The sequence below is a fragment of the Echinops telfairi genome, unplaced genomic scaffold, assembly GCF_000313985.2.
Source record: "Echinops telfairi isolate 266 unplaced genomic scaffold, ASM31398v2 ScPeMD7_4225;HRSCAF=4972, whole genome shotgun sequence".
In the NCBI taxonomy this organism is placed as follows: domain Eukaryota; kingdom Metazoa; phylum Chordata; class Mammalia; order Afrosoricida; family Tenrecidae; genus Echinops; species Echinops telfairi.
The window spans coordinates 4,398,167-4,413,927 of record NW_022108124.1 but is presented as its reverse complement, the minus strand read 5'-3'; the positions used below and the strand labels follow the sequence as shown (position 1 = coordinate 4,413,927).

At 43.5% G+C, this 15,761-nt stretch overlaps 1 protein-coding gene across 1 annotated transcript in view; it reads right to left on the bottom strand.

The window, feature by feature from the left end:
* Positions 1-15,761, bottom strand: part of GNB4 (G protein subunit beta 4) — a 25,532-nt gene that overhangs the window by 6,601 nt on the left and 3,170 nt on the right. The window contains exons 2-8 of the mRNA XM_004708600.2: positions 9,333-9,371; positions 8,245-8,351; positions 4,941-5,004; positions 2,909-3,071; positions 1,319-1,385; positions 1,009-1,210; positions 376-592 (exon numbers count right to left, since the gene is read on the bottom strand). Coding sequence (XP_004708657.1) covers positions 376-592; positions 1,009-1,210; positions 1,319-1,385; positions 2,909-3,071; positions 4,941-5,004; positions 8,245-8,351; positions 9,333-9,371 — 859 coding nt within the window. The remainder of the gene's footprint in view (positions 1-375; positions 593-1,008; positions 1,211-1,318; positions 1,386-2,908; positions 3,072-4,940; positions 5,005-8,244; positions 8,352-9,332; positions 9,372-15,761) is intronic.

Genomic DNA, 15,761 nt, shown 5'->3' with positions numbered 1-15,761 from the left:
AAGGGGAGCTGATATCAAAGAGTTCAAGAAGAAAGAAAATGTTTTGAAAATGATGGTGGCAATAATTGTACAATTACGCTTGGTCTAATTGAATTATGAACTGTTATAATATTTGTAAGAGCTCCCAATAAAATGATGGGGGGAAAAAGAACTTACCAAGCAGACATAGAACTCCACGCTACAATTTAGGCAAGGGACCATACAGGCAGTGTGTGGCCTGGGACCGTTTGTGGAAAAGCAACAACAACACAACAACATGACAATGGCGAGCCATGGGCTCCCCCTACCCACAGCTCCATGGGAAAAGCCCCTGCACCGAGTCACGCTCCCTGACCAAACTAGGACACGGAGCCTCCTGTGCGCTTGCTTACTCACCTGTCCGGTCTCCTTTCAGCGTGTCCCACACGTTACAATTGTAGTCATCGTAGCCGGCTAACAGGAGGCGCCCGCTCTTCGAGAAGGCGACGGAAGTGATTCCACACATGATGCTGTCATGCGAATACAGCAGTAACTCCTGGTCCGCCCGAAGGTCGAAGAGCCGGCAGGTGGCGTCATCCGAGCCAGTGGCAAAGGCATATCCGTTAGGGAAAAACTAGGAAGCAGAGACAGGAGCATCTAATCCACAGCAGTATCACGCTGTCCGCCACGATCACGGCAGGCAGCGTACCCTCGGACAGTCCCCACCCCATTATGCCTCATACCAAGGGGCTGCTTTTTCATTCTCTTCCACCCCCCTGAGATAAAGGGCTATGGTCAAGTGAGTCCAATGCTGTGGGCACCCCTGGCCCCCTTGTTTGGGCAAACTGATCTGGGGGCTCCAATTTGAAAATACAACTTACTGTCCAACTGCAAATCAAAACCCAGGCCTCTGGGATTCATACTTTCCCATTTGTCTTGAATCAAATCTTTATTTCCCTGGAAAGCAATTTGCTTTAAAAAGTCACCCCGGTGGTCGGCCACTTTCCATGCACAGGCCAGGGTCCCCGGGTGGGCGTGCGCTCCACTTACACTGACGGCGTTGATGTCGGACACGTGCCCGGTGAAGGACTGTCTACACATGCCATCGCGAACGTCCCACAGTTTGGAAGCCGCGTCGCAGGCACCAGAGATGAAGGTCCTCATGTCAGGGCTCAGAGACAGACTCATCACGTCTCCAGAATGCCCGGTGAACGTGGTGGTCTGCTGGGCCGTCTCGATGTCCCAGAGGGCACTGTCATTCAAAACGAAGGACCGAGATCATCAGGTGGCTGTTATCTCTTACGCTGGCCCCGGCCGCGGCACGCACGCCCGAGGCAGTGTTCTTTTGTCATGAACTCACCAGGTCGTGTCCCCAGAGCTCGTCACAATCTGGCTGTCATCTAAGAAGCGGCAGCAGGACAAGTAGCCTAGAGCACAGAACGGCACAGTTTGGTATGGTTGGCGGAATGGCTCGTCTACCATACGAACCAGCACGGTGCATTTAAAAAAGACAGAGCACGTAAACATAGCCAACCGCCGTTTGTCAGTAGAAGCCATAGCTCTGCTTGTGATTACTTCTCACTGTAAGCTGTCTGCACAGTTTATCAGACAAGCCTGTCTCGGGCACTTACTGCGTCCAGGCCACTTGTGCGGGGCGGGGCACTCTGAAAGTTATGAAGCTGAGTAATTCACTAACCCCTGGTGGCACTGTGGTTACTTGTGGGGCTGCTAACTGCAAGGTTAGTAGTTCGAAACCACCAGCCGCTCCTCAGGAGAACGACGGGACTGTCTACTCCTACCGTCTTGGAAACTCACAAGGGCAGTTCCACCCTGTCCTACCGGGTCACTGTGAGTTGGCGCTGACCCAAGGGCGGTGCGTTTTGCTTTGGGGTTTGGTCACCTGGGATGAATCCCTGTTCTTATCAAGTGGATTCCGACGACAGAATAATAACCCTGCAAGACAGAGTAGAACTGGTTCCTAGGCTGAAACCTGTCCAGGAGCTGACTGCTCTCGGTTTGAACCACCGCCCTTTCAGTGAGCAGCTGATTCTTAGCCCGGTGCTGCCAGGGCTCCTGGGTCATGACCCAGGAGGGAGAGATGCCCTGCCACACACAGAGCCATAGGCTGCCCTGGATGGTGCTAGCGAAGCAGCTTGGAGAAACACCAGGAGAAATGCAGCTCGAGGGAAGGCTTCCTGAACGTGGGGGCATCTGGGGGCTCAGCCTGCACCAGGGCTTCCAAAAACGGGCAAAGGTCCCAGGAGAGATTCGGTAGCTGCCTGGGCCAGTAGTGCTGCCAAGATTAACTGTCAATGAGCTCTGCTCAGCCTATAGGGTGCTACTGGACTGCGGGCTATCTGCGGGGAGGTCAGGCAGTGCAATGGACGTGGTAGATGAACGGGTTTGCAAAGACATGCGATTGTTTTGGTGTGGTCAACGTCCCTATGAAGCACTGGCCCTGCCAGCCATGTGCTGGGTGTACCATACAGTGACATGTGTTGCACTTTCATGTTTCACAAATGCCACCCTTATCTGATGCCCATCATTCCCGACAGAAACGCAGCGCCCACCCTGAGCCAGAAACACGCTCTTAAAACACAGCTTCAGTTTGGGAACTGAGTAGGGATGTCCAATTCCCACTCTATCCCCCCCCCCAAAAAAAGACATTATGAAAAATCTATACTTTGGGGGAGGGGTCTTTTTCATTACTGCTTGAATTCTTTGCAGTAAGCTTATCGTTTTTAGTCAAGCAATCCAGCTGCTTGGGAAAGGAAGTTGTGGTGACCGCTTGCAGGACTACAGGATGCTCGTGTTTCCCCAACCAGCTCTCGTGCAATTAATGATCACCCTTGCGCCAGCTGAACACAAGGTGTCACTCATTCTCCTTGAGCTGCTTGTTCTACGATTGGCGTCAGGTTCGGCAGGTCAGGATAGCTTGAGTGGGACTCACCTGTGTGACCTGGTAGCTCTCGGCTCACTCTCACGTTCCCCTCCCTGGTCTTTAAGTTGTATATCGAACAGATATTGTCCAGCCCACCACAAGCAACATAGTTTCCGGAGGGGGCATAAGCACAGGTCATCACCCAGGAGGACCTCAGGGGGATCGCATGCATCTGCAGAAGGAAGGCAATACGGGGAGTGATGACTCGGCAAGCATTACAAGCAGGATTTCTCAAACGATTTACACAGAAGCGAGTATTACGATATACGAAAGACCGTGATGAAGACTATGCCAAATAAAATAAGAGTGGCGATAGCTTTAGAAAGTAAACAAGGACAAGTAAAATACTAATTCACATTAAAATGGATTTGCTTTTTTTGCATATCATGACATCATTGGGATTTTAGAAGTGTTCCTTTTATACTTGCAAGTGACCATCTAAGATAAAACTATTGATGGCTTTCCTTCTGGAGCAAAAGAGAGTGAAGGAAACCCAAGACTCAAACTAGTTCACAGGACGGTCAACCCACACCATCCTAGCCTGAGATCAGAAGAACTGGATAGTGCCCCGCTCGCTACCAACTGGTCTGACCAAAGACGCAATAGGAGATCCTGGACAGAAGAGGGGCAAAAATGTAGATCAAAACTCAAATTACTAACAAAAATCAGACTTACAAGACTGACAGACGAGAGGAACCCCTGAGGCTAATGGGGGATACTCTGAACTTGAACCTGAAGTCACTCCCATAGGACTCCTTTCAGGTAAATAATAGGTGGGCTTACAAAGCACACAATTGATCACCCCCGAGGAATGCGCTCCTTTAAAGAACCAACTGTATGAGATCAAATGGTCGACACTGACCAAAAGCAGAGAGGAGAAGGCCAGGACAGAACAGACAGAAGAAAACAAGAGGGCTGACACGTTGTTAAAACTGAACCCAGTGTCACAGCACAATGTGTACAAAACTTACGCAAATGGGAGTCCAATCTGCTATCTAAACTTTCACTTCAAACACACACATAATATATTTAAGTATTTTCAAAAACCATTCTTGTAATAGAAAACTCAAAGTCTCTGTCATAGGGGCAATTCAAACTCCATGATCCTATTCAACAGAGTCCAACTGCCACTAAGCATTTCCAAGCTGTAAGTCTTTAGAATAGAAAGCCTCATCTTTCTCTCACAAAGTGGAAAAAACCCCAAAACCAACACACACACACACACACACACACACACACAGAAATATAATCTGTGAACAAGGATAAATTGTTCATGGGAGGAAGCAACACATTGCTGAATTATTGCTGCGTTCTCATTTAACTTAAAATACATGGATAAAACAAAGAAAAATTATTTGGTTTTATGAACAAGATACAGGCAAGATAATGCCAATTAACACAGAAAAACAAATGACAAAATGATGTTGGCTAGCTTTTGCCTATTTCACAAACTAATGTTTTCAACCACTTAACAATAATAACAACTACAATAGTGATAGGAGGACCCCCAGGATCTAAAGGTATCTGGCCTGTGGAAGTATCCCTGAAGCCTTTCAAAGGCCCGTTGGGCCTTCAGGTGGCCCTAACCCCCAGTCTTTCACCACCGACAAATCTAAGCAAATTCTAACATGTCGACAATCGGCTACATCGTCTCAGCAGCCCAGAAATCCCAATCGACATCTAAATAGACCAAGGAAAAGCTTTAAACTAGCCAGTGGCTTCTGTACAACTAGAAATAAAAACGGCATCACTGTCATATTACGAATGAAAACTGAAAAACACAAGAACGCTGACATGTAAAAATGGTGTACGGTGCTTTCTAATGCTCTGGTATGAAACATGATACTCAAGTAAAACACACCGAATAAGGCTCCGGTGGATGTCCTTGGGGATAAAAAAGCAAGCACAAGACTCCAGTGAGGATCTGGATGGGACCAACTTCTCCCAGAGAGAAACGAAAGTCGCAAGCAGAATAGAGAAAAGAAGCCATGACCGCAAAGCAAAGACAAGGTCATTTAAAAGAAGGACCGAGAAATGCTACCTTATTCGTTGTGTAGCTATCCCAAATAATTAATTTTCCATCTTGGGAAGCACTGACTAGTAGCCTAGAAAACAAACACAAGAATAATTTGACATTTAGAGGGAAAAGTAGTTTAAATTAGTTACACATTCATCAAAGTAGAACAGTTCAGGATACTGAAAAACAAAAATTCAAATTAACTGGATATCAAAAAGTATTTGCCCAGCATTAAAAAATAAAATAAACAAACAAAATGACCATGTGGGACGGGGCTCTAAATAGAGGTGGTGGTGATTGAATGATTGAACTATTCAATTGTATGATATGTAAATTGTGTGCCAATAAAACTTTTGGGGGAAAAAAATTGACTGCATGCCCAAAATTTTCAATGCAAAATTTAGCCATGCACTAAAACTGTGTCGGCTGATGATTCAATTTTGTCATGCTGGCAGCATTTTAGTTCTAATTCAGGATTCTACTAAGGATTAGCTGACTGGTTTAGTATTTGTTGACTCACTGAAATTTAACAACAGAGAATAAAAGCCTAACGATTCTATTTCACTCAATCTAAAAACATCAACAGCGAGCTCGCCAGTGCATTATTAAGTACAATGCAGGCCAGGCCTCCTGTTCTTCAGTACCCACTTCTGCCAAGTGGTGGAGAGAAGCTATGACACTTATTTCTAATCATTCCATTGACTGAAGCAGCGCCCGAGGGGCAGCAGAAAATAAAGGCCGGAGGGCAGTGAACAACAAAGTGACGGCTAATAGAGTGAATCAAGTCGAGCCTTTGAAAAGAGAATGTGTCTCAAAAGCCCAATTCTGAGAGCTGACTTTTGAAAAGAAGGGTAAGATACGATCAATGTCAGGAGGGTGAGAAGTCCGTGTATCAGGTGTACTGCAGGAGATGTGACTATCCCAGTGGAATAGCATTTGTGAGAAAAAGAAAAACACATTTACAAAAACAGTCTAGATTCAGGTTTCGTAGAAAGCCAAAATAATTAGCAGTCACTCCATTTTTGGTTTATTTGGGAATTTTATTTTTCACCACAGTATAAAATTCAAACTACAAAAATGTATACATACAAGAGGGTACCCCCCAAAACTGGAATTTTTTTCAAAACTATGTATTTAAATTTTTTGTATAAAACAATCCTAGCACCTTCAAAGTACTCTACATTGCACTTACATAATACATATGTCAAATCTGAGATTTCATTTTTGGAAACATTTTTCAAACTCATCTGTTTGCATGGCTGATAGCACCTCCCTCACTTTTTTCTTCACCTCTTCTACATCATCAAATTGCATGGCCCTCTTCATTCATGGAAACAAAAGAAGTGAATCAGGTGCACAGGGCAAGAGAGGCATGCTGTTTTTTGCCCAAAACTGGCACACTAAGATGGGTGCATGAGCAGGTGCATTGTCGTGGTGGCAAAACCAGTCCTCCATCTGCCACAAATCAGGCTTTCTTTGTCACACACAGTTCCACAATCTTTTCACAACCTCTAAACAGAAAGCTTGATTGACAGTCTGACATGGTGGAATGAACTCCAAATGCACTACAAGTCAACATTTTCATCCGTTTGGGGAAGTTGATGGGTATCCAGATCAAGGTTTGTCATCAATAGACATTTCACTTTTTTTTTTTGGACATTTCACTTTCTTGAAATGAGAAAACCACTCATACACTTGAGTTTTCCCCATAGCGTTGTCCTTGTAAGTGATGTTCAACATCACAACAGTTTCTGCGGCATTTTTCACAAACAGGAAACAAAATTTTACAGCCATATGCTGTTCTCTTAAATCAGACAGCACAAAAAACAAGGTTCCAGCAAAACTGCTTTTCAAAAAAAAACTTGGTGTGACCAGAGAACCTTGCAGGCGATGCCCCTGGATGACTAATTCAGATCAAGTTTCTCGATGCTTGCCTAGTGGGAAGAAAGTGTACTACAAAGTACTGCTCTGCCCAGCGCAATTCCACTTTTGGGGGGTACCTCCTCGTACAGTGCCAATAAAACAAACACCCTCCTTTCCCTAACCTCTGCTATCCAGTTCCCGTCCTGTGAGGTCACCACTGTGACCTTCTTACACAGTGAGCAGTTTTTAAGTTTTCATGAAAGGAAAGAGGTGACAGTGGGGCATGGAGTGGAACGTAGACAGAACCTGTTTAAAAATCCAGTCGAACAGTCAGCAGGTGACGTGCACAGGACCCTCAGTAATGAGCAGATCACCAGAATGCGTCTGAAGGCAACGTGAGCCGGTTCTCTGGCTCTAAAAGTCTTGAAAGATATCAAGAACCATTGACATTTTCCCAAGTGACTGTATTTTGAGTTAACAGTTTGTGCTACCAATCGGCAAATGATTTAGCTTCAACTCCTTTAGGAGAAAGAATAAAGCATTTGGATTCACTTTGCTTCAACCCTCAATTGCTTGCTTTCATGGATCCCTTCAGAAGAGCGTTAGCACTTGGTTCATTTGATTCCTTGTAATGGGTTAAGGGTCAGCCACACCATCGCATGTACCAGAACAGCCTTTCTCTCTGTCTGAACCATACTTCATTTTATGAATAAAATATATATATATTTTTTGTTTGTTTGTTTTTTTTTTTTTTTAACATTTTATTAGGGGCTCATACAACTGTTATCCCAATCCATACACACATCAATTGTGTAAAGCGCATTTGTACATCGTTTCTCAAAACATTTTCTCTCCATTTAAATCCCCGACATTAGGTCCTCATTTTTCCCCTCCCTCCCCGCTCCCCCCTCCCGCATGAGCCCTTGATAGTTTACAAATGGGTATTTTGTCATATCTTGCCCTGTCCGACTTCTCCCTTCATCCACTTTTCGGTTGTCCATCCCCCAGGGAGGAGGCCACACACAGTTGCATGCAATTGGTTCCCTCTTTCCTACCCACTCTCCCTCCACCCTCCTTGTTTTGCCACTCACACCACTGGTCCTATAGGGCTCATCCATCCTGGATTCCCTGTATTTTCAGTTCCTATCTGTACCAGTGTACCTCCTCTGGTCTAGCCAGTCTTGCAAGATAGAATTCGAGTCATGGTAGTGGGAGCGGGGAGGAAACCTTTAGGAACTAGAGGAAAGAATAAAATATTTTTTGAGAGGCGGATTTACCTTCCTTAGTAAAGGTTTCTAAACTTGTAAAATATCAATGACATTTTAGTGAAAGCAAGGTGTTTACCTTGACGACATTTCCTGCAAACATTTCATAAACACAGCTTGCTTTCAAAACAAATACAAGCCACATCATGATTCTTAGCAAACACAGTTCTCTTGCTAGTTTGAAAACAACAGATACAAACCTTGAATTGTATCCCCAATGCATTGCATAAATTTTAGCGAGGTGTCCCCTCAGTGTACGTCTTGTTCGCATTTGTATTCGACCCACGCAGTCCAGATTTGATGTGATCTTTAGAAGGAATAAAAATGTTATCCCTTTTCTTAGCCATACTTCAGAAAGCAATTTAAAATGAGAAACAATTAGTAGAGGAAGAAAAGTAGATATAAAGCAATCTCATAGTAATGGAAGACAAGTTAATATAAATCATTCCTGAGCTCTTAAGGATAATCATGTCTTAAGGATGATCATCTCAATAAAAAAATAAAGCATGATTAATTTTAAGTGATCCCATTTGCCACAATCAGTGAGGACATACTCTACACACTATTTTTTTAGACACACCTTCTAAGCTTTACTGAAAAATTAGCTACACATAAAAAGTTTATAGTAGATGATCAAAGAGTAAAGTACTATAACTTTAGCCATCTATAAGACAGCCAGCAGCCCTGATAGCCCAGAGGTTCGGTGCTCAGCTGCTATACAAAAGGGCATCAGTTCGAACTCACCTGGCATCTGCAAAAGAAAGATACGGCAGCTGACTTCCCTTAAGATTGGCCTTGGAAACCCGAGAGCATCGCTGAATGATATCCCATAGCCTCATTATGAATCAGAATCAATGAGAGCAATGGATTTCAGTTTTCAATTTGGTTTAAGAAAGCCCATGTTATATTCATATAGCCCATGAAACACTTTCTTTGAAAATAACCAATTTTAATTAAACTCACGAGACTTTCTTAAGAGTTCATAAAAGAAAAAAAAAGTTTAATTAGGGCACCATATTAGAAAGAACTTCCAAAGAAGGTTATACTATATTTATACCAATTTACATATTTTATACGGCTTTTCCCCCCAAACCTTTAATAATATGCTTTATAATATCTTTGTTCTGTACAACACTTGACAGAGAGCAAAGTTTTCACATAATGACCTCACTTAGGTTTAAAGTTAATTATTCATAAAAAGAATTTGAAGTCATTTGTACTCAGTGTTAACCTATTTCATGTGTTACTAAAATAGGGGGAAAAACAACCAAAAAAACCCCAACTTTACCTGAACAAGTGTTGTGTCATTACATGCTTTTCTGGCATCCTGAAGAAAAAGGACAACACATGTAAGTGTGGATTAGATATAATTTAAAGTCATATTTGTTTATGGCAGAAAGCACATTTGGAAGTATGCCTCTTTACTGTACCACAAAATCTTGAGTTTTAAAACCCTTTCTTTTATACTCTAAGTTTTTATTGTGACAATACACAAAACTCATCATTGTAACTAATTTGGAGTGAGTAGTCCATTGGGTCCTAATACTGTCACGATGCTGTTGTAACTATCACCACTCTCTCATGCCAGAATAGTTCCATTGCCCCAACATAGAAGGCCCAGGCCCACGACCCTCTCCTCTGTCTCTGCTTGTCATCTGACTGTACACTGGACCCTTCTGGGGGTTTCGTGTAGGAGGATCATCGAAGAGCTCTGGGAGCACAGGAGGTTACAAGATCAGCAATTTGACTGCACCTGGGCTTCCCAGGAGATCGATGAGGCTTTCTGCTACTGTAAAGATGAACAGCCTCAGACACTCACAGGGGCAGTTCTACCCTGTCCTACTGGTAGCTGGGAGCCTGAATCGAGTCGATGACAATGAGTTCAGTTTGGGGGTTGGAACCATAGAAGGTGGCCTCAAAAATTTTTTTCCCCACTATTTTGCTTATTCACTAGCTTCACACTAGCTTGTTAATAAACATCATCAGTTCAATTTCTGTCTGTCACGATGCTGTTATCAAGGTTCATATACAAGTTTTGAACGAGCATGTTTTGAATTCTCTTGAGTAAGTACACCCAGGACTAGCATTGGCAACTCACAAGTAAACTTCATGTCTAAACATGCTGAGAAACTCCCAAGCTGTTTTTCATCATGGTTGGACTATTTGATGCACTCCCTGGAGGATGCGAGTTGCTAACATGCTCAATGGCTACGGAAAGGTTGGTAGTTCAAGTCCACCCAGAGGCACATTGGAAGAAGGGCCTGGCAATGGACCTCTGAAAAAACCACCCTTGAAAACGCTTGGAATGCAGACTTGACTCTGGCCAGGTGGCACCTGCATGAGTTGGAATCAACTTCAGGCAACTGGCAGGTGGGTAGGGTGGGGGGTATAAAGTGGTATCTCACAGCGGGTTTGATTTGCATTTCCCTGATAACTAATGAAGAAGCCCTGGAGCTACAGTGGGTTCGGTGCTGGGCTGATTACCACAAGGTCAGTGGTTTGAACCTACCAGCCATTTCACAGTATACCAGTGTGGTTGCTCCCTAACGATGAATAGCCTTGGAAAGTCTACGGAGCACTTCTCCTCGGCCCCAGAGGGTTGCTGGGGACCACAGTCGCCTACCTAAGGTAAGGTGACCAGACATCCCGATTTTTAACAATTTTCCCCGCGTCCCGCGGCGTTTTATAAAAGTCCCGATTTTTGGAAAGAATGCACGACAAGCTAGGGTATACGGTTTTCGGCTGCCATGTGGCTATTTCGCCAGGATATGAGTTTTATCAATGGTGTCCCACTTTACCAATGTTAAAATCTGGTCACCTTAAGTCTAAGGGCAGGGGGCGGAGGGTTAGTGACCACTAATGCTGAGCATATTTTCATGTTCTTATTACTCACTTATATATCTTCCTTGGGGACACGTCTATTCAAATCCTTTGCCTATTTTTCATTAAGCTTGTCTTCTGATTGCTCCGCTATAAGAGTTTTTATAAATTTTGGAGACTACACCCTTATGAGATACATGATTTGCAATATCCTCTTCCGCTCGCTCGGCTGCCTTTTCACTTTATTTTCTCGTTAGTGCCCATTGATGCACACGTTTTGAATTTTGATGAAGTTATATTTACCTACTGATTGGTTTGTTCTTGTGCTATTTTGGGGCCAAATGTAACTGTTGCCTAGTTGAAAGTCATGAAGATTGACACCTACGTTTACTTCTAAGAATTTTATAGTTTTAGCACTTGTAGTTAGGTCATGGGTTTGTTTTGGTTAGTCTTTAAATGTGGTGTGAGGCAGGGATCCCGATTTACTCCTTTGCATATTGATATCCAGTTGTCCAGTCACCATTGACTAAAGAGACCATTCTCTGCCCTAATGCATGATCTTGGCACCCTTGTAGAAAATGAATCAGACATTTGTGAATAGGTTACTTTTGGGCTCTCGATTCCATTCCACTGTGCAAATGTCCTTTTAGATAATATGTGTTTTAAAATTGTGTTCTCTGAGCAAGAAGGGAGAGTTTGGTCTGATAAGTCCACAGTATTCCGAATAAGCTTCAGCTGAAAACAAAAGTTCTAAATTCCCTTTTATTTACTCTGGCATCTAAAAGCTTCAGTGATGGGAAGGGTATTTATAGTGTATTACAGTTTGTTTCAGAAATATCTAAAGCAGGAAAACGACTTCTTTAAAATATTTCCCTCCACGGGGAGCGGGGAGGGAGGGGGGGAATGAGGAGCTGATAAAATTAGGGCTTAAGTAGAAAGCAAATGTTTTGAGAATGATGATGGCAACAAATGTACAAATGTGCTTGACAGGGTGAAGGGAGACGTCGGACAGGGCAAGATATGACAAAATACCAATTTATAAACTATCAAGGGTTCATGAGGGAGGGGGGAGCGGGGAGGGAGGGGAAAAATGAGGACCTAATGTCGGGGGTTTAAGTGGAGAGACAATGTTTTGAGAATGATGTACAAATGCGCTTTACACAATTGATGTGTGTGTGGATTGCGATAACAGTTGTATGAGCCCCTAATAAATGTTTAAAAAAAAAACCATAAAAAAAACAAAAAACAAAACAAAAAAAAATGTGCTTGACACAATGGATGGATGGATTGTGATAAAAATTGTACGAGCCCCAATAAAATGATTTAAAAAAATTAAAAACAAAACCAAAAAATATTTCCCTCCAATACAAAAATAAGATATTATATCAGGAAAATAATTTTTATGTAACATGCAACAATTTATACTGAATGGTATCATTTTTTTTCATATTTTTATATTAATGGCAAATCCCTGACTTGTATGCAGTGGTTTGTGCTTCAATATTTTAGCCCTCCTACAAGACTTCAAAGAAAGGAAGAAACAAAGAAATGATCAGAGATAGTGGACTAGAAGTGAATGTAACGAAACAAATTAGGCAGCCATACCAACCCAGCGAGGGGCAATCCCCCTCGGGGGCTTACCTGGGTGTGTCCTTGATGGAGCTTACAGTACCTGGCTGGGGGCGGTCCATCTGTCCTGGTGACCGGCAGGACTCCAGCAGTAGGATTGCCGGCCACATATTTGATGTTCACTAGCACAGCTTACGATGTTGGTCCAGGGGCTTTGCTGAGCCAGTTAGGCATCACTCATGACTCTGTGGGCCCCAGTACTGTGAGCTCCATCCAGGAGCACTTAAATCAGGGAGCTTGCCCCAAATGTCTTCAGGATGGGGTTTACAATGGAATGGTATGCCCTTTGGGGAACTTAGACCCAGACTTGGAAGAATGTAATATGTCCTGATAAACAACTCTATCCTGAGCACTGTCTGAGTTTTGTGTAGCTGTTGCAGTGGGTATGAGAATCTAGAGAGGTCAAATAGAGAACGCTAATTAAGAAAACACAGAAGACACACAGCATTTGTTGAATAAAGGTTCCAGATGAACTTCTCCCGGCCAGGCAAGGGACAAACATCTGCCTCCGCCTGCAGCCACGTCTGGACGGGAGATCGGATCTTTGGGCTGCCATTCTGACCTGTTATGAGCACTTGGCATATTTCTCTCTAAGGCTGTTCATGAATAGCTGCACTAATGTACAGTTTGATTATCATTCTTAGCAAAATTGTGGGTTGTAAGAACCTCATTTGGCAAGAAATAATCATGGCCACTGTTTCACAGCGATCAGAATTTCAGGAAGGGCAGTCATGGCCTTGAACCGTGTTCTGAAAATGGCGGACTTGAAGATTCATTTCTGAAAACAGGCTTTAGGAAAATGAACCCGCATTAGTCAGGTCATCGTTCTTGATTCAGTTATTCGACAAAAATGTTCCTCTGTGCCAGGAACTATTTTAAAACCAATGAATGAAAATCCAAACAAACGAAATCACGTGTCAGCATGGAACTGCGCTCCACAGGCATTTCAAGCCTGCTCTCTCAGAATCCGTCACCAGGCCTTTCTAAGGCACCTCTGGGTGGACGCCAACCTGCAGTCTTTCAGTTAGCAGCCGGGGCAGGCACAGTAACCATTTGCTCCACCACAAGATCTTATTAATATTTACCGTGCAATTAAAGAACCCCACATGAAAATTATTGCAAATCAGTATGGAAAACGAAATCAGGCTGAATTCTGCAAATGTCTTCGCAGCAATCACTTGCAAATTTAATTATGAATGATTCTATTCACATGGAGAACTTACTCTTAGGAGCACTATGATCCATTATAAAACTGCGTATAAAAGAATTATTCCCAACGAAAGGCTGACGTCCATGCTGTCCACTACAGTGAGCAATACAAGATCCGATACTGACACTTTGTGCAAAGCACAGAACTGTGGCAGAGTTCTCATTCAAAATCAGTCGACAAAAAATAATTTAAAATATTTTTTTTTCTCTATTTGTGCTTTAAAAATGCTTCATGGCATTTCAGTACTATAATCCAAGGGCATACATGTGTTTACACTGTGTGTGTGTATGTGTGTGTATACATATTATGAATATATTTCTAAAATGGAAGAACTAAGGGGAAAACAGAAGAAAGGGCCTTTACGTGTCATGTGACATTAACTCAGAAAGTACATGGTATTTGAAACCACAGAGGAAATAAATACATGGCTTTGTGCTTGGGGTGCTGGTGAGACACGATGATGAAGACATGAACTTTCCCATCCAAGTGTAAGTAGTGGAGATAGTCGTGCACAAGGAACCAGGCAGCGGTGATGGGCCCTGTAATAGAAGTGAAAACTACAACCAACAGCCATCAAGTCAATTCCAACTCGTAGCAACTCCACATAGTTTTTGAGACTGAGAATCTTTACAGGAGCAGACATCTCATCTTTCTTCCAAGGAGCACCTGGTGGGTTGGAACCACTGACCTTGCAGTTAGCAGCTCAACACCTAACCCGCAGTGCCACCAGGGTTCCTAGAAGTACAAACCAAATGAACAAACAAACAAAGAGCCCTCGCTGCTATGGAGTTGGTTCTAGCTCATAACAAGCCCACAGGACAGGGCAGAACTGCCCCGGGGTTTCTGAAACTGTAACTCTTGATGGCAGGAGAAAGCCTTCTCATTTGCTCATGGCACAGTTGATGGTTTCAAACTGCTGACCTTGTGATTAGCAACCCAACACATAAAAAAGATGGCACCAGAGCTTCTGCAGAAGCACAAAAGTGCTGTACAAATAGGGGGCTCTGGTGGTACAGCTGTGATCCTCATGGTCAGCAGTTCGAAATCACCAGCCCCTTGGAGGGACAAAGTCTGGGCGGTCCACGGCCCTAAACAGTCTCAGAAGCCCACAGGGGCTCATAAATGCATCAGCACAGACTCGAAAGCAGTGAGTCTGTTTCTTTGCCACTTAACTGGTATTGAGCTAAGTCCTTTGCATGTTATTCCATTTCATCTTCTCCTAGAACCTCTAAGCAATGGTGCTCACCTTTGGCAAAAGAGATACTGTGAGTCAAACAAGTTAAGAAACTTGCCCACAGCCACAAAGTTATTAAAAGGTGGAGTCCCATCCACTATGCCATGATGCCTCTTCCTATAAAAAAGAGTAAATTAAAAAAAACCAACAACCCCCAAACCAAGACCATGCGATGGGAAAGAGCAGAGAAAAGGCCACCAAGCTAGCAAGGCCACTGGCTGGGCTGCAGGAGAGGAGGATGGAGACAGAACACAGGCTTTGGGAGCCAAACAACTTGGTCTGAATCCAGGATCTCCTGGGTCACTATGGTAACTTGGTAAATACTTCTGGAACCCTGGTGGTCTGGAATGGCAGGGTCAGCAATTCAAAATCACCAGCCACTCCTTGGAAGAAAGGGCTTTCTACTCCCATTAAGAGCAAGTCTTGGACCAGAGCAAGTACACGGGTACAGATAAGCACAGGAAACACAGGGAATCCAGGACAGATAGACCCCTCAGGACCAATAGTGAGAGTAGTGATACCAGAAGGGGAAGGGGAAGGGTGGAGGGAGAAAGGGGGAGCCAATCACAAGGATCTACATATAACCCCCACTCCTTGGGGGATGGACAACAGAAACGTGGGTGAAGGGTGACATTGGTCAGTGTAAGACATGACAAAATAATAATTTATAAATTATCAAGGGTTCGTGAAGGAGGGAGAGAAAAATGAGGGCCTGATACCAAGGGCTCAAGTAGACAGAAACTGTTTTGAAAACGATGATGGCCATAAATGTACAAATGTGCTTGACACAATGGATGCGTGTATGGATTGTGATAAGAGGTATA